The sequence below is a fragment of the Notolepis coatsorum genome (assembly GCF_963971535.1).
Source record: "Notolepis coatsorum genome assembly, chromosome: 7".
NCBI classification, from domain to species: domain Eukaryota; kingdom Metazoa; phylum Chordata; class Actinopteri; order Aulopiformes; family Paralepididae; genus Notolepis; species Notolepis coatsorum.
Window position 1 is genome coordinate 149,202,817 of NC_140171.1, and position 27,608 is coordinate 149,230,424.

The 27,608-nt window shown below is 44.3% G+C and overlaps 1 protein-coding gene across 1 annotated transcript in view; it reads left to right on the forward strand.

Moving 5' to 3' along the window:
• Window positions 1-10,449: 10,449 nt before the first annotated feature.
• The window catches only part of capn2b (calpain 2, (m/II) large subunit b), a 67,455-nt gene continuing 50,296 nt past the window's right edge, over window positions 10,450-27,608 (forward strand). Inside the window, exons 1-2 of the mRNA XM_084318905.1 lie at window positions 10,450-10,846; window positions 21,707-21,776. Of these exons, the coding sequence (XP_084175031.1) occupies window positions 10,610-10,846; window positions 21,707-21,776 (307 nt within the window). The 5' untranslated portion in view covers window positions 10,450-10,609. The remainder of the gene's footprint in view (window positions 10,847-21,706; window positions 21,777-27,608) is intronic.

Consider the following 27,608-nt stretch of genomic DNA (forward strand, 5'->3'; position numbering starts at 1 on the left):
AAAAGTTATAGCCCTGCAAAGAAGGGGAACTTCTCCATAGACAAATAGAGCAGGCGAGGGATGGTAAATTATGAATTTAACCATGGCGATCAAAGTGTTAATCAATTGACAGCCTTTTTTCATTATTCTGAAATCACTCAGAAAGGACAGTATTTGTCTGTTGTAGGGCTGACCTCGACTAGTCGAATAGTCGACTAATCGATTGAAAGGAGCCGTAGTCGACTGCCAACCTCTTAGTCGAATGCAAAAAAAATTATAAAAAGATTGGGCCTCATTCATGAAGCAATATAAGAACAGATTTCGTTCTTAACTAGCATTTCCTCTTATTTTGTTCTTACCTGGGATTCAGCAATGTTTTCTTATTGTTGCTTTTCTCTCAGGCAAGACCAAATTCTAAGAGTGGTCGAGAGCACTCTTACCCAGATAAGAAACTCTTAGTCTTACCCAGATGAGAAACATTTAAAAAAGCCTACCATTCATAATAATAATAATTTTTTATATAGCGCTTTTCCTAATGCTCAAAGACACTTTACAAAACAAACAATATAATACAATACAGTTTTAGTAGATCAAATAAAAAAAGATATATAAAAAGGTGAGAGAGGAAGGAGTTCATGGGTTGAAAGCAAACCATTGGTCAATTGCCCCCAAATAGACTTTATAAACCCAGAACCTTTCAATAATAATTATTATTATTATTATAACTTATTGCGTGCGTTCTGCTTCTGAAATGGATTGTATATTGCTGTTAGAACAGTTAGATGCTGGCTGCCCAGGCCGTACGCATATAATGCATATTTTACAACCTCTCCTCTCCTCACCTCTCCTCTCCTCTCCTCTCCTCTCCTCTCCTCTCCTCTCCTCTCCTCTCCTCTCCTCTCCTCTCCTCTCCTCTCCTCTCCTCTCCTCTCCTCTCTTCTCTTCTCTGCTCCAAACCTACAAGTTCTGAGCGCACTCTGGGTTTTAGCCACAGGGACCTTTCAGAGAGAGATGACAGGTGACAGATCCGGTATGAACCTATAGGTTCGGAAATACCGGATCTGTCACTTGTCATCTCTCTCTGAAAGGAGAGAGCATATAGGATCAGCGGCATATACATATCAGTATACTGCGCGATTGGTTCTTGACAAGCGCGCAGTCGTTCAGTATTGACAAAGCCTACTTTGCTGGAATGATTTATTTCGCACTATACAGTACGTATACGCAGGGGCGTAGCTGGGGGGGGGGGGGGGGGTAGCTTAGGATGATTCCAAGGGCCCAGCACTGGGGGGGGCCCAATTTTTTTTTTTTTTTTTTTTTACTAGACATCACTCAGGTGTATTTATTGATGCTCTCATTGATACTATGTTTGTTTCTGAAGTGTGTGTGTGTGTGTGTGTGTGTGTGTGTGTGTGTGTGTGTGTGTGTGTGTGTGTGTGTGTGTGTGTGTGTGTGTGTGTGTGTGTGTGTGTGTGTGTGTGTGTGTGTGTGTGTGTGTGTGTGTGTGTGTGTGTGTGTGTGTGTGTGTGTGTGTGTGTGTGTGTGTACGTGCGCTCGCATTCACTGGGGGCCTACAAATATATTCTATCATGGGGCCCAGAATTTACAGCTACGCCCCTGCGTATACGTATATGTCTTTATTTGTCATCAGATTAACACACACACACGCGCGATGAGCGACCCACAGGAACACACACACACACATGTACTGAGTCAACATGTGTGTGTGTCATTTTGAGATCAGTCGCAAATCGCGTCCTGTTGAATGGATCAGACAGGGATGAGATGTCTGTTTTACACACGCGTCATTCGCCTTATAAGGAGATGGCGGGCGTGTCTGTATGCAAATTAATTGAGCGGGAACGCGCATTTGAGTTAAAGAATGAGAGATTCATCATGCAACACTCCTCGGTAAGAACAGATTTGGACGTTAAGAACGGCTTGATGAATGTGACAGTGGCTTTTCTTATTGTTCTCTTAACAGACAGGTAAGCAAGAATATAAGAAAAATAATAAGAGAGTATTGTTGAATGAGGCCCATTATTATTATTATTATTATTATTATTATTATTATTATTATTATTATTATTATTATTATTATTATTATTATTATTATTATTATTATTATTATTATTATTATTATTATTATTATTATTATTATTATTATATATCTTTTTTTAATCATTCTTTCCAAAAGCAAAGAGGCCTAGAAACGTGGCTAACGCTAATGGCGCACATACCAGTGGATTGTGGATCATCTCTCTGTGTGTATTTCTCTGAATAATTCTTGGGACATTTTGCCAATAAACAGACTATTGTAAGTTAAACTAAATGGCTTGGACATTCAAAATTCCTCTCCAGCTCCTGGGGTCCGGGAGCTGGGATATCCTGATTCCTCTCTTTCAGCAATATGTACCGGAATAACTCCTTACATTTAAAAGGTGACCTAAAAATCACTGATCACAACAGATATATAGGCATTATTGGGAGATTTGGCGCAGCACAATTCACAGCTTCATGTCGACGCAGCTCTCTCTCTCCCGACTATTGACCGGACATACCAGACAACTGCCCCAGACCATCAGGGGTCCCAGAATACCAAAGGCCCTGAGGGCTTTGCTGGATTCTTGTGTACCAATTGCATAATTTCACCAATTTCAATTGGAATAGGTGCGTATGCACATAATTATGATACACTGAAATTGTCTTTGGTGACTATCTATCTAGGTCGTCCTCGGACGGGCCCTCCATCGGTGCTTCCAGTCATCCCGATCCTCCATGCATCTGGCTAGCTCGCCGTGCATTCTGTTCCCGCATCTCTCCTGAGTACGTCCACGTAGGTTAATGTGGGACGTCCTCGTGATCGATGCCCGTGTGTTGGTTCCCACAGCACAAGTTTGCTGGTTGGCAGCTCATGGTGTCTCTGGCAGTGACCTGCCAGCCTCATTCTCCTGACTGCCACTTTATCGCTCACCTTTAGCACCCCCCCATACAAGTTTGCATTAGTGACATGCTCATCCCTGTTGATGTTGAGCACCACACGCATCATTCTGGTGTAGCACCCATCCAAGGACTTCTGCAGGGTGGGCTTCAAGGTCCAGCATTCACTGCCATACAAAAGGACAGACTCAACTGTTGCATGAAAGAAGTTGAGCTTGATTTGACGGGGGAGGTTGGATTTCCACACACTGGTCATGCCGTTCAGAGCCCTCCACGCAAGCGCCTTCCTCCCTTTAAGGTCTTGCTCGGACGAGTTGACCCACGAGCCCAGGTATTTGAAATCACCGACTTCCTTTAGAGCAGAGCCTCCTGTTCTCCTTAGAGGTGGATGATCCGGGAGGATGTTATACATTATGACCTCGGTTTTCTTGGCATTTAGCCTAAGGCCAACCTTGGCGCACTCCGTCTCCACTCAGCACAGGAGTTCCTGTGCCTGCTCCACATGGTCAGAGAGCAGGCTGATGTCGTCCACGTAGTCAAGGTCTGTTAGGACTATGGCGGGGTGTCGTCTCGATTTCCTTGGGGTTATTGTGAGACCAAGTTCCTGCTCCCGTCCATTGATGGCCTTCCTGAGCGCATAGTCGAGGACTATGACGAAAAGGAAGGGGGCAAGGGTGTCCCCTTGCATCACTCCAGCCAGTATGTCAAATTCTTCACTGTTGCCGTCTGGGGTTACCACCTTGGCCCTTGTACCCGTGTGCATGGTCCCTATGGCCCGGAGTAGATTGGGAGGGGCTCCGTAGGCCTTGAGTATCCTCATCATCACGGCTCTGTGTATCGAGTCAAAAGCCTTTTTGAAGTCGATCAACCTTCGCCAGGTGGTTCCCCGAACCACATCGGTAGCAAGAGCGAGTGGAAGCAGAATCAGTAGCAGCAGCAGGCTTAGCTGGACGGGAGCGCTGCCAGTCCCGTTTCTTGAAAGTATTCTGAGACCGCGGCATCACGGCCAATACTGGAGCCGCACGCTCGGTACTCATAGCTTTAGCGTGGAGTACAGCCGCTTCAAACTGCATAGCTAGATTGATAGCCTTGCCCAGCGTCAAACCTAGTTCAAGCAGTAGACGTTCCCTTATCCTTATGTTCAATCAACTGATCCCGGAGATTTTCCTCAGTTTTATTATCAAAGTCACATGTGGTAGCTAGGTCACGTAAAGCAACAACGTATTGTGCAGTGCTTTCATGCTGTGCTTGTGCACGCTTTCTGAACGTGTGTCGCTTGACTACTACGTTGATTCTTGGAGTAAAATGTGCATTCAACACTGCCACCGCGTCAGCCACGGAATCACCTGTATTTGGCAATGTGTAGAAAATCCGCTAACCCTCGGTACCAAGGCAATGTAGAAGGGTAGCTTCGGACCAACCGTTTCCAGTCGCATTTATTACCAGCATGTAATTCTCGAACATCTGGTGCCAAGTCTTAAACGGTCGGCATGGTAGGTTGTCCAGGGCAGGATAAGAACGACGTCTGAGAAGCTACATGTAGATTAGCCATTTCTCCTGCAGTAAAAACGTCCGTTAAAAAATTCCCCGGTTCAACGTCCTCGTCGCCAATTGTTATGTTGTACGTACGTAGTATTTTGTATGTAGGTAGAGGTGTAGTAATAAGACTCAGGAAGCAGGTTACTCTTTTAGCCTTTTAGTTAAGCAGGTTAAGGTACGAGCATGGTACAGCATGTTCTCTCATCATCAAGCAACGTGTACTCTTCTTCTCACTTCCTGTAGGCATAACATGGCATTGTATCAACTACGCCCCATAGTGGAGACTCTTGGGAAGTACAGCTTTCACATGCATTACAGAACACAACACAGGGGTGTAAAGTACTTGAGTAATTGTACTTCGTTACAATACTTAAGTACTGTTTTGGGGGATTTGTACTTTACTCAAGTATTATTAGGTTTGTATACTTGTACTTTTACTCAATTACATTTCAGAGAAAAAAAACATACTTTTTACTCCTTACATTTAAAATGCAGACCTACAAAGTACAAATCTCGAAGGTCCTATCATTTGAATTAGTATATTTGTTTCTCTGGCGGAACTAACGTTAACGTTATTAATCCTGCGGCCGCACTTTATTTAAAAACAGCCAATCAAAGACCCATCAATGGAAAATTGATTGGAAGCATTTCACATTTCATTGCCCCGGAATAAAAAAAGGTTTTTACTTTTACTTTTAATACTTAAGTATATTTAATAAAAGTAGACACTTTTTTACTTTTACTCAAGTGTGTTTTTAGCCAGATACTACTTGAGCACGATTTTGAGACGGTACCCATACTTTCACTTAAGTATAATTTCTGGGTACTTTTTACACCCCTGGAAACAGAGTTAGCCAGTGGAGCTAATAGGGCTAGAAACAGAGTTAGCCAGTGGAGCTAATAGGTTCAAGTTCAAGTTCAAGTTTCTTTATTAGTTGTCATACAGAAATACAGAATACTTTGCATGAAATGCTTCGTTCTGTTTTGCTCCTGAGAGTGTATAATAATAACAAGATAGTATAAAATAAGTATAATATAAGTATAAAATAGAAAGTCAAGAAGTCAAGTACGTAAACAAGTGTAAACAACAAAATTGTTCAGTATACCTATATATACAGTATGTACAGCTGGTACAAAAATGGTGAGGTATAGCTTAGCTTGTGGTGCCACCTTGTGGTAATGAGGTGCAATAAGGAATAAGGAATGAGAATGCTGTGCAATTTCCTTACCAATAATATAAATATAAAGTGTAAAGTGTGTTAGTGTCTAAAGTGGTAAAGTGGGTGCTACAGTGTGTTGTTTATTTAAAGTGAGTGTGTGTGTGCTGTGGGTGTGTTGATGGTTTGTTATTGTTCATTATTCATTGTTCATTGAGCATCCTGATGGCCTGGGGATAGAAGCTTCTTCTGAGGCCTTGGTTACACTGGGGGAAAACAGCAATGTTGTATTTTCGAATGATTACGTTTGCATGTCCAAGTTAAAAGGAAACGCCGTTTTGGCAGGAAAACGTGTTTTCCTAGCGGCAATGCTAAAAGGGTGTTTTCGTTTTGAAAACTCCCCGACAACAGTGCCATGTAATTTGCGCGAGTCAGAAACGGAGCAGTTCATGTCCACGCCCATGCGCAGTAGTAGATATCATCAGTTTGGTGCTGGCTGGCTAACGTGAGCTAACGTTAGCTGCTAGCCACAATGCTATACTGTTATACTGGCATATTCCATTCACGTTAGCATGTAAGCTAACAATCGGCGCCGATGAGACTAAACTCCGCTTTTGGTGTTCAATTGTGTTGATGTTAGTTTTGTTTCATCAACAAATGAGAGGCAGAACACACAGTGAATGTATCCGTTTTGTTTATTGCACGTTCTTTGCTGAAAAATAAGTGCTACAGTGGCTATACTAGACTAGTAATAGGCTAAGCTAACTAGCGTTAGCCGTTAGCTTAGCGTTAGCCCTGGGAAATGCTCAAAAGCGGACTCTACAACACCATCCATTCGTGAGAAAAGGGGGTGGGTTATATTGACAAGGCTTGACAACAGAGGTTCAAATATAACTTCATATTTATTGGTTATTTGTTTATTTTATATCAGCATCCAGTCTCCAGCGCCATGTTAACACTTCCTGTGTTTACATTTTCGAGCGTGACATCATCGCCTACGGCAAGCGTACACGCTCAAAACGCAAACCGTAAACAGAACCCGGAGCGCACCAAGACTGAAGTGTGTACACAGACTAGAGGGGGGAGAGGGGGGGGGGGAGTTCGCACTCAGAAACGGAACGGACCAGAACGGATCGGAACGGACCCGAATGGGTGAGTGAGAAAGCCCCCTGAGCCCTGAGTCTCCATCGGCAGTGCCCCCCCCTCCATTGCAGTGGTTTGTAGGCTGGTGCTGTTATTCCCAGCCTCAAACCTCGCATAGAAGGTATTGAGATCATTTGCCAGTTGGATGTCACTGTTCAGCTTGAGGGAGGTGCCTTTGTAATCTGTTATCGTTCTGAGGCCATTTTCAATAGGGCTAGAAACAGAGTTAGCCAGTGGAGCTAATAGGGCTAGAAACAGAGTTAGCCAGTGGAGCTAATAGGGCTAGAAACAGAGTTAGCCAGTGGAGCTAATAGGGCTAGAAACAGAGTTAGCCAGTGGAGCTAATAGGGCTAGAAACAGCAGTGGCGAATCCTTGTGGAAGCCAACGGAAGCCATGCCTCCCTATAAATTTCATATCAAATTATGAAATATGAAATATGAAAAAAAAAAAAAATTAAAATATATATTTTTTTTAATATAGTTTACATTCATCTGTGCATCTGTGTGTTTTTTTTTTTTTTTTTTTTTTTAATGTCTCCCTCTTCTCCTTCTCACTCCCTCTAACACACTGTCAGACTGTGCTCACTACTGCAGCTAGTATAGGAGAGAAGCAGTGGGTAGGTCTCTTTCTCCAGGCTTCCAGCATTATAGAGTGAGTCCAAACTCCAAATCCGATCCTAGCCAATCAGATTCGAGCTGACTGCCACTGGCCACACCCTAAAAGTTTAAAACGGAGCTGGGAGGAAGACGTTCAGCATAATATTCCACCTGGAGGCGGGGCAGGTGCCATATTTTCCCCTCTGCACTCTGAACATTGTATTAACCCGTAACTGTTCCCACGGGCCGAATATTGCCCCGATCCTCGCGAGATTAAATCCACGGGGACCTCTCGGCGTGCCGAAGCTTTTCCTAAATCACTTCCATCATCGAAAACGAGGGGAAAAGGTCGGCTCGCGACCCTGAAAATGTCGCGTGATTTTAAAAACGCTGTATTAAGTGAGCCTATTATGGGATCCACGCAAGCTTTCTATCGTGGAAACATCTGGGCGTCCCGCAACTTTTACTGATTCACATGTAGCCCCTAAAATGCTTAGAAAAGGAAAACAGAAAGCGTGGAATAAACTTGCCGAAACGGAAAAGTGTCCCACGGGCGCGCCGTGATTCCGATCCGCGTGAAAATATTCACGGCCATAGAGGAGACCGTGGGACACCTTTTTGCAACCGAATATGTGTCTCGAATTTGCTCCCACGCGGCGCGCAAAATCGCGCAAGGAAAAATCGGACCAAAAATTAACCAATGCTCCAGCAGTACTAATGACCCTGATGTAAACAAGACAAACGTCTTTCTCTGGTCTGCATCCCCTTATACAATTGTGTGTGAATGAATGAAAACTTTATTAACAGATTGCAGAATGGGTACAGTACAGTACAGCTCAATACATACAATTGTTAAGGGGATGCAGACCAGAGAAAGACTTTCGTCTTGTTTACATCAGGGTCCCCCATTTTCAATTCATCGTAAATGTGTATTGAGCCGTACTGTATTGTACCCATTCTGCAATCTGTTAAATAAATAGAAATAACGTTTGACTGGCCGCCGAGCCATACTGTAGTGTACATGGTGACTGCTTGACTTTAAAAAAAAAAAAAAAAAAAAAAAAAAAATATTAATAAAAATATTGAATAATTTTTTTTTTAATAATTTTTTTTTGGCTTCCCCTGTTATTTTACCCACGCGACGCCACTGAGAAACAGAGTTAGCCAGTGGAGCTAATAGGGCTAGAAACAGAGTTAGCCAGTGAAGCTAATAGGGCTAGAAACAGAGTTAGCCAGTGAAGGCTATCCCTTTTCCTCCTGTTCCTACATTGGCTGCTCTCCCACCTGTTGATAAAATGGACATTTCCCCTATTGTGTGCATGTTATGTTGGAATTGTATTAAAAAAAATCTTTTTACACCATGCAGTCTGTGAAGTGCAGGCAGAGATACCGTTCTGCATAGGGGAGCATGTCTATGTTCCCCGGGTCCTATGTTCCCCAGGTTCTATGTTCCCCGATTTGATTGATTGATAGATTGAAAATTTTAGACCACCAGCCCTGATTCCAAACTCTAACCTTAACCAGTTCGAACGAGGGCCTAAGCTTAACCGTTCGAAACAAGGCGGACATTAATAATTAATAAAATAATAAAAATTTATAAAATGTTCAATCTATTAATCAATCAAAGCGGGGAACATAGAACCCGGGGAACATAGGACCCGGGGAACATAGGGATGATCCCCTGCATAGGAGTGTGGATGTCAGGCCCACCCAAAAAAAATCAAAACACAAAAATTGTGAAAAACAGTTTAACAGGTTCTAACTCGTCATTCAGTTACTACATAGTTCACAGTCTTTTCACGTGTTTTCAGCAACTATTTTCTAACATAGGTATAGGTGTTTAGAAACAAATCTCTGAATTTAATTTACCCAGAAGTTCAAACATCTGTGTTACTGTGCTTGTTGGGAGCACGTTGATGTGATTGAACCTCATGACATGAATGAAGAGCTCATTATTGCTCTTGTTGTATCACTTTTATACCAGAGAGGTTGACTCTGCTAATCTGCGATATCTGTGTTTTAATCCCAGTTCACTATACAGTAGGTCTATTACATTACAGTCTTTGAAAATGCCACACTCTTCTAGTCATTTCCCCCACCCCACGGGTGAAAACAGCCTCTGAGTAGCCGATTGAGTTATAGCATCAGTTTAATCTCAGGAAAGTGTTCAGTACAGACATCTGCTTGTGCAACTGGGAGGACAACTCAACTCACATGAGCTTCTGAAGGGTCTTTTCAGGTCTGCTTCCCCAGAGAGAGAGAGAGGGGGAAGAGAGAGAGCAGAGAGAGGGAGGGGGGAGAGAGAGAGCAGAGCGAGAGGGGGGGAAGAGAGAGGGGGGAAGAGAGAGAGCAGAGAGATGGGGGAGAGAGAGAGCAGAGAGATGGGGGAGAGAGAGAGAGGGGGAGAGAGAGAGCAGAGAGAGAGGGGGAGAGAGAGCAGATAGATGGGGGAGAGAGAGAGCAGAGAGAGAGAGAGGGGGAGAGAGAGAGCAGAGAGAGAGGGGGAGAGAGAGCAGATAGATGGGGGAGAGAGAGAGCAGAGAGATGGGGGAGAGAGAGAGCAGATAGATGGGGGAGAGAGAGAGGGGGGAGAGAGAGCAGAGAGGGGGGATAGAGAGAGCAGAGATGGGGGAGAGAGGGGGGAGAGAGAGAGGGGGGGGAGAAAGAGGGGAGGGAGAGATAGAGAGAGGGGGAGAGAGGGGAGGAGAAATAGAGGGAGAGAGAGATGGGGGAGAGAGAGCAGAGAGAGGGGGGAGAAAGAGGGAGGAGAAAGAGGGAGGGAGAGATAGAGAGAGGGGAGGAGAAAGAGAGGGAGAGAGGGATATAGAAAGAGAGAGATATGAGGGGAGAGAGAGAGGGGGGGAGAAAGAGGGGAGGGAGAGATAGAGAGAGGGGGGAGAGAGGGATAGAGAAAGAGGGGGGAGAAAGAGGGGAGGGAGAGATAGAGAGGGGAGGAGAAAGAGAGGGAGAGAGAGAGGGGGAGAGAGGGGAGAAAGAGGGGAGGGAGAGATAGAGAGAGGGGGAGAGAGGGAGAGAGAGATAGAGAGAGAGGGGGGAGAGAAGAGAGAGAGAAAGAGAGAGAGAGAGATAGAGTGAGTCAGAGTGAGTATGGGGGAGAAAACGCGCAGTGACTTGTTTCGCTCCGCCTGCCAGTGTATGTAGGGCGGAGTCACAGAGACGGGCGGAGCAGCAGAGCAGAGCAAAACTTTTCTGAACTTGTACATTTTTTGGTGAAAGCAGCACTGAGAGCAGCCATGTCTGGAGTGGCATCTAACCTGGCCAAGAAGAGGGCACTGGCCGCGGGGTTTGGCACCAACGCGAATGCCACCCGGTACCTCGGGCAGCACTTTGACGCGCTCCGCGCGGAGTGTCTGGCCGCGGGTCAGCTGTTCCTGGACCCGACGTTCCCAGCCGAGCCCGAGTCGCTGGGCTTCAAAGAACTGGGGCGCGCCTCCTACAAAACCCGAGGCGTGACATGGAAGAGGCCTGGGGTAATACATATAATATAATCTTCTTCTTCTTCTTATTATCTCGTATACCCGTTCTGATCATGTTCGCATTGTTTTGGTCGTTTTGTTCGTTTGTTTGTTCCGATATTTGCCTCGGTGCCCAAGTTTCATGGGTTTAGTTGATCCATGGTGCGTAATGACGAACAGGCGACTTTAACCCTTTCACTACCACACTACAGACGGTAACAGTCTGTAGTGTGGTAGTGAAAGGGTTAACCTTCTGTAGTGTGGTTGTGAAAGGGTTAACCCTTTGTCGTGAGGCAGTGAAAGGGAAAGGGTTAACCTTCTGTATTGTTTGTCACAGTGAAAGGGTTGACCCTTTGTTAGTGTGGCAGTGAAAGGGTTAATAAAACACGTTTGATCTTCAAATTTTTTAGGTACAGTAGTCCATGCTTTATTGTATGTGTCATGCTAATTATTCTGTGGAAGTCGTGAGGAAGGCATCTCTGTCTGTTTGATCAGCTACACTAACACCGAGGAGGGCGTATCTCATATGTTACGACTTTGATAATAATGGATTATGTTTCCTTCCTTCCCCAGTTTACATGACAACATGTAATAATTCCCCTCTTCTCATCATAATGTAATGTGAGATGTCAGTCATATCGGAAAAGTGACAGTGATCAAAGTAGATGGCCTTCGGCAGCAGCGGCTGTCATTTCAGAGATGAAGAGATTATTCCCACAGTCACACAGGCATGTGACAGTGATTCATAATCATAGAGAACCATGTCATTGCTGTTCTAACAACTGCAGAAGTTTAAAACTACTACAGTTTGAGTTGGCCTGCGATATAACATCGCACTGCACTGTTGAGCCGTTCAATTGGAAAATGGGGGGCCCTGATGTAAACAAGACGAAAGTCTTTCTCTGGTCTGCATCCCCTTAACAATTGTGTGTATTGAGCTGTACTGTATTGTACCCATTCTGCAATCTGTTAATAAAGTTTTCAATCAATCAACCAAGCAGCTGCTTATTGCAACGTAGGCCTATTTGTCTGAAGACCAATCTGGTTTAATGAATTAGTTAGTTTATTTATTTTAACTCTAACGTTATCTCCTGGCCTATTTAGGAAATCCCTGAACATGAACTTGCATTGGTTTGTGATAGATTATTAGTTACTGGGTATTTCAAAGTACCTCATATTTGGTACCATTTTGAAGCTAACAACTAGGGTTTTCCAATGGTATAAAATAAGTGTATGATTATCATAATTTTTTAATTTTTATTACTATGATTCATATGTAGTTGCACTTGAACTTAAACTTGGAAGATAAAAATGTATTTTCAAGCACTTTCCTTACTTATTTGAAATGTATGTGTAATGAATGGAATGTAGACAATCTTGTTGGCAATATAGAACAGCTGACGGATTAGAAATAGCATTTATTGTTCAAAAGTTATGAATGAATTAATATAAGAGGTGACACACCGTCTCTCCAATGTTTAAGTTAAGTTGAATCTTTATTAATCCCCACGGGGAAATTCGCATTTGCATTTGACCCATCCTATAATGTAATGCCAGTAAGGCCAAGGGCAATGGCAGGAAACCTAATGCACATTGTTTACAGACCACCACACTTTTACAGATTCAATAGTTCAAGTTCAAGTTCAAGTTCTTTAATAGTTGTCATACAGAAGTACAGAATACTTTCATACAAAATGCTTCTTACTGTTACGCTCCAGAGACTGTGCTAGACAAGATAGTATCAAATAACATAATAACATAATATAGCATGAATTTAGAAGAAGAAAATGAGGTCACAGTGTTCGGTATAGACATATGTACAATGTTCTGAGTTACCATATAATATACAATACACAATACTATGCAGTGTACTAATGTACAGTACTATCTAGTGCAAAGCAGAAATGGGATGAGGTACAATTTTAGGTACAATTTACAGTAAGGTGTACGAGTTGTAGTGCAATCCTTCATCCATAAATATAAAGTGTGGGGAGTGGGTGCTACAGTGTGTTTGTTTAAAGTGGGTGTGTGCTATAAAGTGTGTGGAGTGGGTGCTACAGTGTGTTTGTTTAAAGTGAGTGTGTGCGTGTGGATGTGTGTGCTATGTGTGTTTGGTGGTTGTTGTTGTGTAGTGTTCATTCATTGTTCGTTTAGCAGCCTGATGGCCTGGGGATAGAAGCTACTTCTGAGTCTTTCTGTGCTCGCCTTGAGACTCCTGACGGCAGCAGTTCAAAGAGGCAGTTGTTCGGGTGGCTCGAGTCCTTAATAATTCTCTTAGCCTTCCCCTTGCAACGCTTGTAGTAAATGTTCTGGAGGGTGGGGAGCCCCCCTCCAATTGTGCGTTCGGCTGAACGTGTCACTCTTTGTAGTCTGCTTTGGTCTTTTGCAGTGCTATTCCCAAACCAGGAGGTGATGTTGCCGGTCAAGATGCTCTCTATTGTACATGAGTAGAAGTTCTTAAGGATCTTCTGGCTGACTTGGAACTTCCTTAGGCGCCTGAGGAAGTAGAGGCGTTGTCGTGCCTTCTTCACCACACTGTTAATGTGTGTGGTCCATGTCAAGTCCTCGGATATGTAGGCTCCGAGGTACTTGAAGCTGTTGACTCTCTCAACCGGTGCCCCGTCGATGCTGAGGGGGCTGTAGTCCTTGACCCCCGACCTCCTGAAGTCCACAATCATCTCCTTTTGTTTTGCTGACGTTCAGGGAGAGGCTGTTTTCCTGGCACCATCCCGCCAGGACCTTGACCTCTTCCAGGTAGGCCCTCTCGTCGTTGGCAGAGATCAGGCCCACCACCACTGTGTCGTCAGCAAATTTGACGATTGTATTGCTACTCCGCTGAGCCACACAGTCGTGTGTGTACAGGGAGTAGAGGAGGGGACTCAGAACACAGCCCTGGGGGGCCCCTATGTTGAGGGTGATGGATGAGGAGGTGCAGTTGCCTGCTCTCACCACCTGGGGTCTGCCAGTCAGGAAGTCCAAGACCCACTGGCAGAGGTCATAGCCCAAGCCCAGGTCCCTGAGCTTGGCTATGAGTATGGAGGGGACTATGGTATTGAATGCCGAGCTGTAGTCGATGAATAGCATTCTCACATAGTTCCCCTGCCTCTTGTCCAGGTGTGATGCTGCTGTGTGCAGCACATGGGATATGGCGTCCTCCGTGGACCTGTTGGGGCGGTATGCAAATTGCAGGGGGTCCATGTTGATGGGGAGGGAGGAGCAGATGTAGCCCTTTACTAGCTTCTCGAAGCACTTCATGGCTATGGAGGTGAGAGCTACAGGGCGGTAGTCGTTGAGGCAAGCAGGCTTGGATTTTTTGGGTACAGGGATAATAGTGGACTTCTTCAGGCAGGTGGGGATGACAGCCTGTTCTAAGGACAGGTTAAATATGTCAGTGAATACTGGGGCCAGTTGGTCGGCACAGACTTTTAGGACGCGGCCGGGGATGCCGTCTGGACCTGCTGCCTTCCTGATATTCACTTTTTTAAAGGTCCGCCTCACCTCATGCTCTGTTACCCTGAACACTGCGCCTCCATCAGCAGCCGACCCCCCCCCCCCCATTGCCGAGGCTTGTGAGCTGGTGTTGTTATTACCAGCATCAAACCTCGCATAGAAGGTATTGAGGTCATTTGCTAAGGAGATGTCACTGTTCAGTTTGAGGGAGGCGCCTTTGTAGTCTGTCATCGTTTTGAGCCCCTGCCACATAGCTCTAGAGTCAGCTTGTTCAAACTGGAGTTCAATTTTATCCCTGTAGCGTCGTTTGGCCTCTGACACAGTCCTCCTTACGTTGTATCGCGCCACCTTGTGGTCATTCATGTTGCCTGCCTCTAGGCCGTCGTTGTATGCTTTGGTGCGCTCTCTCAGAGCTTCACGGACGGATTTGTCTACCCAGGGTTTTTGATTTGGGTAAACTTTCATTTTGGTAGTGGGGATTGTTTCTTTCACCCTAGTACAAACATAGTCCAGCACTGTCTCCGTGTAGGCATTAATGTTATCTGTGTCGCGGAACACATTCCAGTCTGTGTTGTGAAACACTGACCGGATCGTATCCTCTGACGTCACATCCCATTTCTGCACCTCTCGCGAGACTACGGGAGTACTTTTAATTTTCTGTCTGTACTTCGGTGTAAGAAAAATTGATGCGTGATCTGACTTACCGAAGCCACTATCAGAATGAGCCTTGTAGCCACCTTTAAATTGCGTGTAACAGTGATCTAGGATGTTACCGCCTCTGGTGTTGCAAGTCACATGCTGATAGAAGTCGGGCAATACCTTTCTCAGATTGGCGCTATTGAAATCTCCCAGAACTAAAATGGCGGCGTTAACTTTGTCATTCCATTTGATAAGTAAAAAACTATTATTTAGCCTATGTGGCAAGGCCACCGTAGCCTAAATGTATAACAGGGGTTTCTATAATTTTGACCATCGGCACCATTCATTTAGCCAATGAGCTGTTTTCTGACTGTTGCCATTAGTCAATTGAACTCTTGCACTGAAGAACCATATAAGTCCGTTTTTAAATATTTTGGACAGCCCATGTATTTGCAGTTGTGAAGTTAATCTAAATCACTTGGAGTGTGAATGATATATCACCAGAAACTATACCCAACCTCCACTGTCTTTAACTATGAGTGAACACAACACTCTAACTTACCATCCTTAGATAATAAAGTACTCAACCTCTACGGCACGGTGGTGTAGTGGTTAACACTGTCGCCTCACAGCAAGAAGGTCCAGGGTTCGATTCCCGCTTGGGGACCAGGTTTCCATGATGCCAGGTACTCAGGTGGGGTATCTCCCAGGCCTTTCTGTGTGGAGTTTGCATGTTCTCCCCGTGCTCGCAAGGGTTCCCCCCCCGATAAGATAAACCCAATGGAAAAACATGCACAACAGATCGCTAACGCTGTGCCGTCCTTGACGAAGACGGACAGGAGCACTTGGATTGGTCGCCGGGGCGCGGCTCACGTTGAGGCCCTATCTGCTCCCGGCATGGGGGGAAGGACAACGGGATGGGAAAAGTGCAGAGAGATATTTCATCGGTGACTCAGTGCATGTGTGTGTGTGTTCCTGTGGGTCGCCCATCTCGCGTTTGTGTTAAAACTGCATGACAAATAAAGACTTCTAGTCTAACAATTATTATTATTACTGTCTTTAACTATGAATGAACACAACACTCTAACTTACCATCTTTAGATAATAAAGTACTCAACCTCTACTGTCTTTAACTATGAATGAACACAACACTAACTTACCATCTTTAGATAACACTGTTTGAAAATATTGTTCCTCTGAAAACATAAAACAGACTCATGGTTCTCATGGTTCTTATGATTTTCTCCACTGAATGAGTTATTTCATGAAAACCTATAAGCACATCTCTGGTGAGCATTACATTTGAGAAGAAGAAGTCTTTATTTGTCATGCAGATTTAACACACACACATGCGATGGGCGACCCACAGGAACACACACATGCACTGGGGTCGCTGATGAAATGTTCTCTGCAATTCCCATAAAATAACTGGCAACAGGGCAACCTGGTCCCCAAGTGGGAATCGAACCCAGGACCTCTGTGAGGTGACAGTGTTAACCACTACACCACCGTGTCGTGGTTCATCTGCACCGTGGCATGTCAGAATCACACTTTTATTAGTCACAAAATCCTAAGCAGAGGGCAACACAACGTATTGGTGTTTGAAGCAAGACATGGTTGTATGAATCATGTTGGAGGCCTTCTATGGTGTTAACTAGATGATGAAACACTTGTTTTGATTAGATTTGAGGCAATGCAAATGTCAATGGGGTCAAGCTCCTGTTCATACAGCCCTACTCCACACACAGACAGTGCACTCAAAGTAGATTTCGATGAGCTTCAGTCAGCTTGTATGAACAGGAGCTTGACCCCATTGACATTTGCATTGCCTCATTTGCATTGTTTCGTGGTACTAGCCCGAGTTAGTACGAGGAACAGCTTTGTGCTGAGAAATGACTGATCGTTAAGGCTGAGACGATATGCTGAGACGAAATATGTCGATAAATATCTATATTTTTATTATTTTTTTTTAATGTATTTTTTTTGTATCCACTTTTTCTCCTTTTTAAATTTTTTCCCATCCCAATTCCTCTGTGCCAATTCTCCCCTCCCCTGTCTTGAACGTTGCTCTCATATGCCCCCCACTGGCCGGTTGTAGGGAGGATAGAAGCCTTGCATCACGTGTCCCCTCCGATACACGAGGAGGCAGCCTGTCACATCTTTTCACCTGCCAGCACGGACTCTCATTGGCGAGGTGTAACGTGTGGGAGGCTCACACTACCCCCGCCATTTCCTGTCTCTGCTGTGCAGGTGTCCCCAACCGACCTGTAGGAGTCGCTGTCCACAACGTCCATATTACCACCCATCGACTTCCACCCGCTAACTCTGCCAATTGAGTTAGTATGACGGCTGGCCAAAGCCGGAGGCAACGCCGACAGCCGGAGTCGAATCCGGTGTATCTTGCGTTGGTGACAAGCGCAATGTCCGCTGCGCCACCCAGCCGCCACTTTTTTTTAAAATGTTGTTTAAACAATTAAAAAATAAAATTGTATTATTATTCTTAAACAACACATTTATGTTTATTTTGCAGCAATTCTTTGTCGTTGCCGCCATCTTTAGTGTTACAGATTTTCCAAACGACCACAGTGATCCTTCTCATGTTACAGTCTGGTCTCTGGATGTGATGGAGGAGTGCACTGCATATTGAATGCACAGTGCAGAGTTGCAATTCACCTGCATTTACATGCCACAAGACCTAGTATTTTAGTATAGTATAAAGTATATATATATATAAGAAAAAGTAGGGATGTCCGATATTATCGGCCTACCGGTATTATCGGCCGATATCGGCATTAAAATGTGATATCGTAAAATATCGGTATCGGTTTTCAATTTTTTTATTTTTATTTTTATTTTTTACATTTCTATAACCTTTATTTACCCAGGCAAGCAAGTAAGAACAAATTCTGATTTTATTTGTCAAAAGTATGCATAATGTTGTGTTAATTCCACAACAAGAGATATGTAATGTTAATTACCTGAAATTATTCTGTTTTTTTGAGGGGGGAAACCCTGCATATATCGGTATCGGTTGATATCGGTATCGGAAATTAAGAGTTGGACAATATCGGTATATCGGTATCGGTAAAAAAGCCAATATCGAGCATCCCTAAAAAAAAGTTATCGATAAGTGGTCTCAGCCTTACTGATCGTAAGTAGGAAACTGGGCTAGGGTTCCAAAAATCAGAACTATCCCTTTAATGACTGGACATCCCCTTTTAACCCTTTCACCACCACACTACCAAACGGTTATTAACCCTTTCACTGCGACAATACCCAGAAGGTTAACCCTTTCACTGCCACACGAGTCACGACAGCCGGTTAACCGTCGGTTGTGTGCAGGCATGCGTTGCTCATGGGACGACTGGTTGCACTATGTTTTAATGACGCCACGTGCACGCGCGCTCCCGCGCATGCGCATAAATGTTCCCTCGCATAGCACAGACTAAAGACGGTGCCTAATTGCCTCTACGAATGGAATGTAACACATTTCATTCACAAGTTTTGTGTGAATGTATCTGAGAACGTATTTGAACACACCTGACGACCGGCCGTATTGTTATACAAAGTAGTAGTTAGCGAGTTGGGGCATCAGTCGAGTGCAGTGCATTTCTGTGTGCACGCGTGTGCACATCCGTGCTTCTGCTCACAGACTGGTTGCAAGGCGTGCAACCCCCGTCCCATGAGCAACGCATGCCTGGTTGTGTGATAGTAAAGGGTTAACCTTCTGTCGTGTGGCAGTGAAAGGGTTAAGACATTCGGGGCCATTCAATTTCTCCATCTAGCTATAGCACGGCCAGGTTTTCATTACATAGTTTCACTGTGTGTCACGTTGTTTGTAGAGCTAAATCTATATTTTATATTATAGCTATGGATACAATACCATGGTCATTTGACAGTAACTATCTTCCGTTCAAGATGCAAAAAATAATGAATTTTTTCATGAATACGTTCACGGGTTATCCCGTGGTGAATATGAGTATAATTTCGGAATTCCTGGGAGGTTGGCTATAGGGCGCAACGTGAATTCTACTTAAACCATTGGCGTTTCGTCCCTCGACACGCTAGTATTTTCAAATCAAGTGCATATGATAGGTATTATGTTTCATCATGAATGCATGAAATGGAGGTGGGGGGTCGTTTCTGATTAATTGATTGCCAATAACGGCATTCATTATTACCACAACACACGCCGATCAGGGGGATGGGTATGAAAACCCTCCATGATCAAGCTGAAAATAATATTCCAATTATTTGATCGCCATCTGGTCCATCCTATGCCCATCTGGTCCACGACATAACCCACCACAACATATGGATCGCGGTCCCGAAAACCATTCAATGCGATCGAGTGAAGCCCTAGGTTTCCCATTACTAGAAAAGTCCGTCCGGAGACATTTGAGCGTTACACCCGGTCTGGGTTTACTAGAGCCATATGAAATCCGTTTTATTTTTTTCCAAATTCCATTACATTTTTTTCCAAATTCCGTTTTTTTCGTTTTAATATTTCAGAATTCTGTATTTTGCTTTGTACGCTCATTTTACCATCAGAAATAGTGTCTAATAAGTGGGAATGAATAAATGCCCACAATTTAATAAGATATAACAGTCCATTTAATAGGGCCGTCTTAAATACTTCGAAGCTTCGAAGCTTCGTTCGATGGGCATGGGATTCGAATATGAAAATAAAATTTGATTATTTATATAAAAAAAAAAATTATATATATTTTTGCTAAATCAACTCTGCCTCTCTTTGTTAATTACAACAAGCAATGCTGTTTGTTATTTAAGATGAGGTCGGACTCGGCACTGACAGATCTGTGTTCATTGTGCTGCTTTTAAACTGCTGCTTTTAAGGTTTAAACTTTACAGCACTGACAAAGTTGAACAAAGTGCTGTACAAGTCCCACAACATAAAAAAAAAAAGTAAAAAAAAAGAAACAAATCATTTTTTTTTTTTTTTATAGTTTGATTCCATTTTTATTGCTCAATTCCGCGATTCCGTCCGCGATTCCGTGATCGCGGATTCCATATGGCTCTAGGTTTACTGCACTCTCGATACTGCCTACTAGCAGGATCTGGCCGGCACTGCACCTTCGGAGTCCCAGTATGCCTTTTAACACTTTGAGTGCCAACGACGAGAATTCTCGTTATTTCATGCCAACCGCTCAGTGCCAACGACGAGAAATCTCGTTATTAATTGTAATTTCTTTATTAGCATTTTTCATCAATCTAGCCTCACGTTACCACTGGGACTCTCTCTGAGCTCGAACAGGGAAAATACCGCCCCCTATCGTCTCCCGGATGATAATGCACCCATTGGATTGGACTGAATGAAAACGAAAATCCGGAATCCACATTTTACTTGTCAGACATGTAATCCGAGCCGATTGCAGTCTTTGTGGTCCCTCAGAACAGCGTGGAATATGTGTTTCAAGCACCCAGCGTTGGATCAATAAACGCGATCGATATTTGGAATGGCGATCAGGAATTGGAATAATCTTTTTGGAGAACATCTGATCTGAGGTAAGGAATCTATTTTACCAGTCTTGGGGTAATCGGAGCTTTTTCCACAGATATATCAACGTGTCCTCTATGTGTGTGTGTGTGTGTGTGCTGATCAGGAAATAAGATAATCGATTTTTCAACCCGCTTCTCTAGCGTGCATAAGTACACATATACTATTGATAATCTAGCGTTTATTTGAAAACGATTCATAAATAGGCAGAAAAATGACAGTTTTTTGTGTATTCCAGTAAAGGGCGATTCCTGCAGAATCATTTTTTTTCCTGAAAATTTTAAAATGGTATAAAACGGAAATGTACAGACGAAAAAACTATCCGTTTAGACAATGTTGACTGCAAGCAAGTCATTGATACTTTTTTCATACATTTCCGTTTTTATACCGTGATGAATATGAATATATTTCTAGAGCGTTCTGTCTCATCTCAATAAACTCCAGCAAATCGAGCTTCAATGTATTTAGTTAGAAATCGTGCCATTTGTCGCTTGATTTATGAATCGTTTTCAAATAAATGTTAGATTATGTGTCATCATGCGTGAACGGAAGCAGGGTCTGAAAAATGTCTTCTCCGTACTTTGGTCGGCGTGAACCTCACACACGCACACACGCTCCGATGGCCGTGAAAGAAACATCGGATTAACCCAAGATTCGTAACATAAAGTCCTTACCTCACGTCTGATGTAGTGCAAAAAGATGAATCCAATTCCTGATCGCCATTCCAAATATTGATCGCGTTTATTGAACCAACGTTATATGTCCAAAACACATAATCCACGCTGCTCCGAGTGTCCCCAGTCCATCTGTTATAACGATACTGCATGCCCGAGAAGTAAAACCTGGACCGGACTTCTTAGATCGATGCACAGCCCCAGCCAGAGGGATTCCAATGATGTGCAATACCATCCGGGAGACGTCAGGCGGCGGTATTGGCCTTTTGCGAGCTCAGACCCATTCCCAATGATAACGTCAGGCTGGATGGATGAAAAATGAATGGATATAGCTAACAAAAGAAATATAGATTAAAACCCGAGATATCTCGGGTCTTGGCGCCCAGAGCATGGCGAGTTAACCCGAGAAATCTCGGGGTTGGCCTCCAAAGGGTTTAACCGTTGGCACCCAATAACGTATATATACGTGAATGGCCCCGAAAGGGGCCTCATGCAACAAAATCCCTTTAATTCACGGCAAGTAAATATCCAGCTGCTTTGTCACACATGAGAATCCGTTGTCACTGCGGTTAAAGTCGCCATGTCCTTCCTCAGGAGCTGGTGTCCAGTCCGGAGTTCATCGTCGGAGGTGCGAACAGGACGGACATCTGCCAAGGAGGCCTGGGTAAGTTCTGGCTCCAGTTAACTGTGAAGATAGCCTCTCTGCCGAAGTGCCCTTGAGCAAGGCACTGAACCTCTTTCTACTCGAGCGTCACTCTGTGCTCTGTGTAGGACTATGATGTGTGTCTATCTTTTTTTTAATATAGCTGTAAGGACATTTAAAACACAAATGGAAATAGGCTACATAGTATAATTTGTATGGTATGTATATATATATATAATTGTGGAAGGTGGTATATTAAAAATCTATATCTTTGCATGCTCCCAGCCCTAATCCCAATGACATGGTTTAACAAGAGCAGTCAAATAACATACCTGGTTGGGAGACTGAACAGAAGGCCGAGGCCCCGGCTAAACACTTAACCATGATACTGGGTTTAACTAAACCAGCTCCTGCCACCATAGATATCTATAGAACACTAGATAGCTTAAGGCGGAGTCACCAGCGTCACTGAACCGCCGCCATCTTGCCCCAGTCAGCCTTGAGTGAGAGTGAGTGAGCTGCACAGACAAAAATACTCATAACTCGCTGAAATATTGACGGATTTACAAACGGGTTGGTTTGCTATAAACATCAAAGATGTAGTTATGATACTGCATACTTATAATTTTTTTTTTTTTTTTAAGGATGTTTTTTTTTACAAACCGCTTGAATCATAGCCACGTTAATAATGCTTGTAATAAACCAAACCGTTTGTAAATCCGTCAATATTTCAGCGAGTTATGAGTATTTTTGTCTGTGCAGCTCACTCACTCTCACTCCAGGCTGACTGGGGCAAGATGGCGGCGGTTCAGTGACGTTGCTCTCCATTGGCCGGCAGCGCGGGTAAGCTATCTAGTGTTCTATATATATCTATGCCTGCCACCACATGTTGTTCCTGTGCCGCGTGCACCACTCTCACCTTGTGATGTCACCGGGATGTAACATCTAGGGGCTGCTATAGAGAGAGACCCTCACCTTGTGATGTCACCTGGATGTAACATCTAGGCCGGGGGCTGCTATAGAGAGAGAGAGACCCTCACCTTGTGATGTCACCTGGATGTAACATCTAGGGGCTGTTGGAGAGAGAGAGAGACCCTCACCTTGTGATGTCACCGGGATGTAACATCTAGGGGCTGTTAGAGAGAGAGAGAGACCCTCACCTTGTGATGTCACCGGGATGTAACATCTAGGGGCTGTTAGAGAGAGAGAGTGAGACCTCACCTTGTGATGTCACCGGGATGTAACATCTAGGGGCTGTTAGAGAGAGAGACCCTCACCTTGTGATGTCACCGGGATGTAACATGGCTGCTGCATAGAAGTGAATTGATTTACCTGCCCTGGGATACAGGGATAGCTATGTGTGTATTTAGAATGGTGTATGGCTGTCCCCGACTAAGGATTTGGATGGTCGACTATGATTGGCCAAAATTTGTTTAATTAATTAAAATATTAATTAACACTTTGACTGCCGGGAGCCGTCTTTAGACGTCTTTGCTGGCCATGCTAAAGTTGCCGGGGGACGCTGTACGTCGTCTTTATATCAATATTTCAAAAATCTGCGATCGGATTCATAATGTCCCTCCGCTGGCCTGAGATCCACCAGCAGGACCCACTGAGCTCTCTGGCGGTTCAGGAGCGCCATCTGGTGGCCGATCGGCGCAAGCGCTTAACAGGAAGCGCATTAGAGGTTTTGCTAGACGTCCGTATTGCTTCCGGCACTCGGTACATGTCCCGTGACTCTAGCTCGTCACTCTACATAGCGATCGATTGCCAATAACTCGATAAACAACATGATTTGGACGTATATACCATTATACAAGCTGGAGATGGACCGGGTAATAATATATCCCATAATGATAAAATTTCTACTCGACGATGATCGCCCAACGGCGCGCGGAGACTGGGGTGAGTTTCAGCGTGTAACGTTACCGTCTTCGATAATAACTGATATTATCAACATTTGACCCACATTAGATGATTGGTATAACGCTGCCCACGGAATTATAAACGCCCCCTCGCCCATCCGGTCAACATCAGATGACGTGTAGTAACTTCTAGAAGTACGTCTAGTTGGAATTTTTTATATCGCGCTGATTGCCATCAAACTGTATTTCATCATCAATATAATGCATTTGGGGCTATATATCACGTTCTGGAGAAAGCTGCAGAAAGAGATGAAAACATACTTATACATTAGACCATACTTTACTATGAATATGTGAATGAAAAAGTTTAACGTTGCTACACAATGAACAATACATATAGGACTTTGAATGGGCCCTAATAATGGCAATGTAGCAATAGAATTTAAAAAGTTATAGCCCTGCAAAGAAGGGGACTTTCTCCATAGACAAATAGCGCTGGCAATCTATGGTATATCATTAATTTAACCTTAGGCAACCAAAGTGTTAATATTTTTTAATTTTCTTTTTTAAATTGTTATTATTATTTTTTTGTATCATTCCATTTGGGCCGTGGGGGGGGGGGTGCTTAATGTCTGAAGGAGTCGACTGAAGGCTTCTTGTCCTCTGTGAAAGCATGCAATTGGTCCACTGATGGATACATCTTGATATTTGTCTAGTCTAGTGTGTTCATTAGATGGGTGAAATCCTCTTTCAGTGCCTCTGTGCCTGTTTTCGTAGGCAGTTAGCCTCTGGTATGCGTGCCATTAGCGTTAGCCACGCTTCTAGGCCTCTTTTCTTTTGGAAAGAATGATAAAAAATAATATTATATATATATATTTTTTGTATTCGACTAAGAGGTTGGCCAGTCGACTACGGCTCCTTTCGACCGATTAGTCGACTCATCGACTAATAGGGGTCAGCCCTAGAATGGTGGCATTCCCCTTTAACTGTCCACATTTACTCTCCTCCCCCTCGGCCTCCACAGAGTTTACACTAGAGAACATTCTTCAGCCCAGGATATAACATAAACCATCTGAAGACCGGGCCTGTCTTTGCTTTGACTCAGTTTAGAGACAATTAAGCGTAATTACAGGGTAGTGCCAAGGCTTCAATATGATTGGTTGGCCAAAAATATGCAGTTGAAATTCGATCCCAACTTGTGAAAACAGGAAGGGGCTCGGCCATTGTCCTGCCAGCGCTTTAAAAGAGTGCCACCGACCGTAGGTTCTCAGAGAGACCGTAGTGGGAGCGGAGACACAAGAGTTTACTTTGACGGCCTTCTGCACATGGACACACCCACATGCCTGCACACACACTCACACACACACACAGGCCCCCCTCCCTCCCTCACACACACACACACACACACACACACTCTCAGCGTTCCACACTGAGTCTGTTGGAGAATGGGAGGAAATGTGTTTATGTCTCTCAGGCATACAGCATGACTCACCATGCGTGCTGGAGCAAAAACCACACCGGAATTCCATCCAGTCACTTGGCTAAGCTGTCAGGGCCTGTCTGTCTGCCTGCCTGTCTGTCTGCCTGCCTGTCTGTCTGTCTGCCTGCCTGCCTGTCTGTCTGTCTGTCTGTCTGTCTGTATGCCTGCCTGCCTGTCTGCCTGCCTGTCTGTCTGTCTGCCTGCCTGCCTGTATATCTGTCTGTCTGCCTGTCTGCCTGCCTGTCTGTCTGCCTGTCTGTCTGTCTGTCTGTCTATCTGCCTGTCTATCTGCCTGTCTGCCTACCTGCCTGTCTGTCTATCTGCCGGTCTATCTGCCTGCCTGTCTGCCTGCCTGCCTGCCTGCCTGCCTGTCTGTCTATCTGCCTGTCTATCTGCCTGCCTGTCTGTCTGTCTGACTGTCTGCCTGCCTGTCAATCTGTCTGTCTGCCTGTCTGTCTGCCTGCTTGCCTGCCTGCCTGCCTGCCTGCCTGTCTATCTATCTGTCTGTCTGCCTGTCTGTCTGTCTGCCTGCTTGCCTGCCTGCCTGTATATCTGTCTGTCTGTCTGCCTGCCTGCCTGCCTGCCTGTCTGTCTGACTGCCTGCCTGCCTGTCTGTCTGTCTGTCTGCCTGTCTGTCTGCCTGCCTGCCTGCCTGTCTGCCTGTCTGACTGCCTGCCTGCCTGCCTGCCTGTCTGTCTGTCTGTCTGACTGCCTGCCTGCCTGTCTGTCTGTCTGTCTGTCTGTCTGTCTGTCTGACTGCCTGCCTGCCTGCCTGTCTGTCTGTCTGTCTGTCTGTCTGCCTGACAGCCTGTCTGCCTGTCTGACTGCCTGCCTGCCTGCCTGTCTGACTGCCTGTCTGTATGTCTGTCTGTCTGTCTGTCTGCCTGCCTGCCTGTCTGTATGTCTGTCTGTCTGTCTGTCTGTCTGCATGCCTGTCTGTCTGTCTGCATGCCTGTCTGTCTGTCTGCCTGCCTGCCTGCCTGCCTGCCTGTCTGCCTGTCTGTCTGTCTGCCTGCCTGTCTGACAGCCTGCCTGCCTGTCTGTCTGCCTGCCTGCCACCACACTGAACATCTTTGTAGGCTTGTCCCAAAGTTGCATAAGTTGGCAAACTGTAAAGACCCTCTGCTTGTGAGGCTGCCGCTGAAGCTTGAATTGCCTTTTCATAAACAGATTGTGCAGGTCGACTTTGCAGGAGTGCAGTGTTGCATCATGGGGAGAAACTCGAGCTCCAAAAAAAACACACCCTTTTTCAGGAAGTTTTCAGGAAGCTTTTAAAAGTAACCGTTCACATTGACGAGCACGTGTTTTTAGCGTTCTACCATGTGTCTTAAATGGGTGACATGCAGGAGTGGAATGTAACTTAAGTGCTTTTACTGAGGTATTTGTACTTTACTTTGTATTTCCATTTTCAGGGACTTTATGCTTTTACTCCTATAATACTCTACTCTACTACTATGAATGTCTTTCACTTCACTACTCTATAACACCTGCAGGTACTGTAGTACTAACTGCATGTACTCATTTCAATAAAGGGTTTTGCATAAAAATCGTATATATATTTTTTTTGCGTCAAGCAATTCTATAGGTGCACTTTGCAGATGCAAACCTTGTGCGCTCGATCAGAGCCTTGCAGTCCTCTAGCTCAGTGGTTCCCAAAGTCGGGGTCGCGACCCAAAGGTGGGCCGCGAGCAGCCACGGGTGGGCCGCGAGATGATTTAAAAAAAAATGTTTTTTTTTTTTTTTTTCAGGCCACTGAACTTAGAAGCAGGCCAGGACAGTGTTTCTAGTTGTATTCTAAAATTCTATTCTATTGTATTCTAAAATGTGACTATATGGTTTTATATTAACTTAATAAATAAACAAAAACGAAAAATCTACTTATTTCAACGAACATTTCAAACTAAATAACAGATTATGCACAAAAAACGCTGAAAACAACCGAAGCAACAATAGCATTTTAATGAGGCTATTATTATTATCATTATTATTTTGCAACAAGTTAGCCCTCTCATAAATAGCACATATAAATGAATAACTAACTTGAACTAACTTAATAGGATTGAAGTGATATTTGGCTTAAAAAATCGGTCGCCTGGCAAAAAAAAAAAAAAAAAAAGCCTGACGATGTGCATTGGGCCGCGGCTCTCTGACGCCTTATTTTCTGGGTCCCGGCCTGAAAAGTTTGGGAACCCCTGGTCTAGCTGACCAGACATTCAGAGTTTCAGACGACGTCACAGGTCACGTGTTAACTGTGGCTCATGCTTAGGGGAGGATGACCTACTTTATTCCAATCAGAGGGATCTTTAACACTTTCAGTGCCAGCAGGGGCGCACGATTTAGTGCTTGAATGCCCACCATCCACTTCAATGTTAGCGTTAATAACGCCTAATCTATGTTTTAAATTATGGCTATGTGTCTAATCTGCCCGTCGCTTATCAATGACTCGTTTTCCAGTCAACATTGTTGAAGCGGATTGTTTTTTTATCGGTTCATTTTCGTTTTATAGCA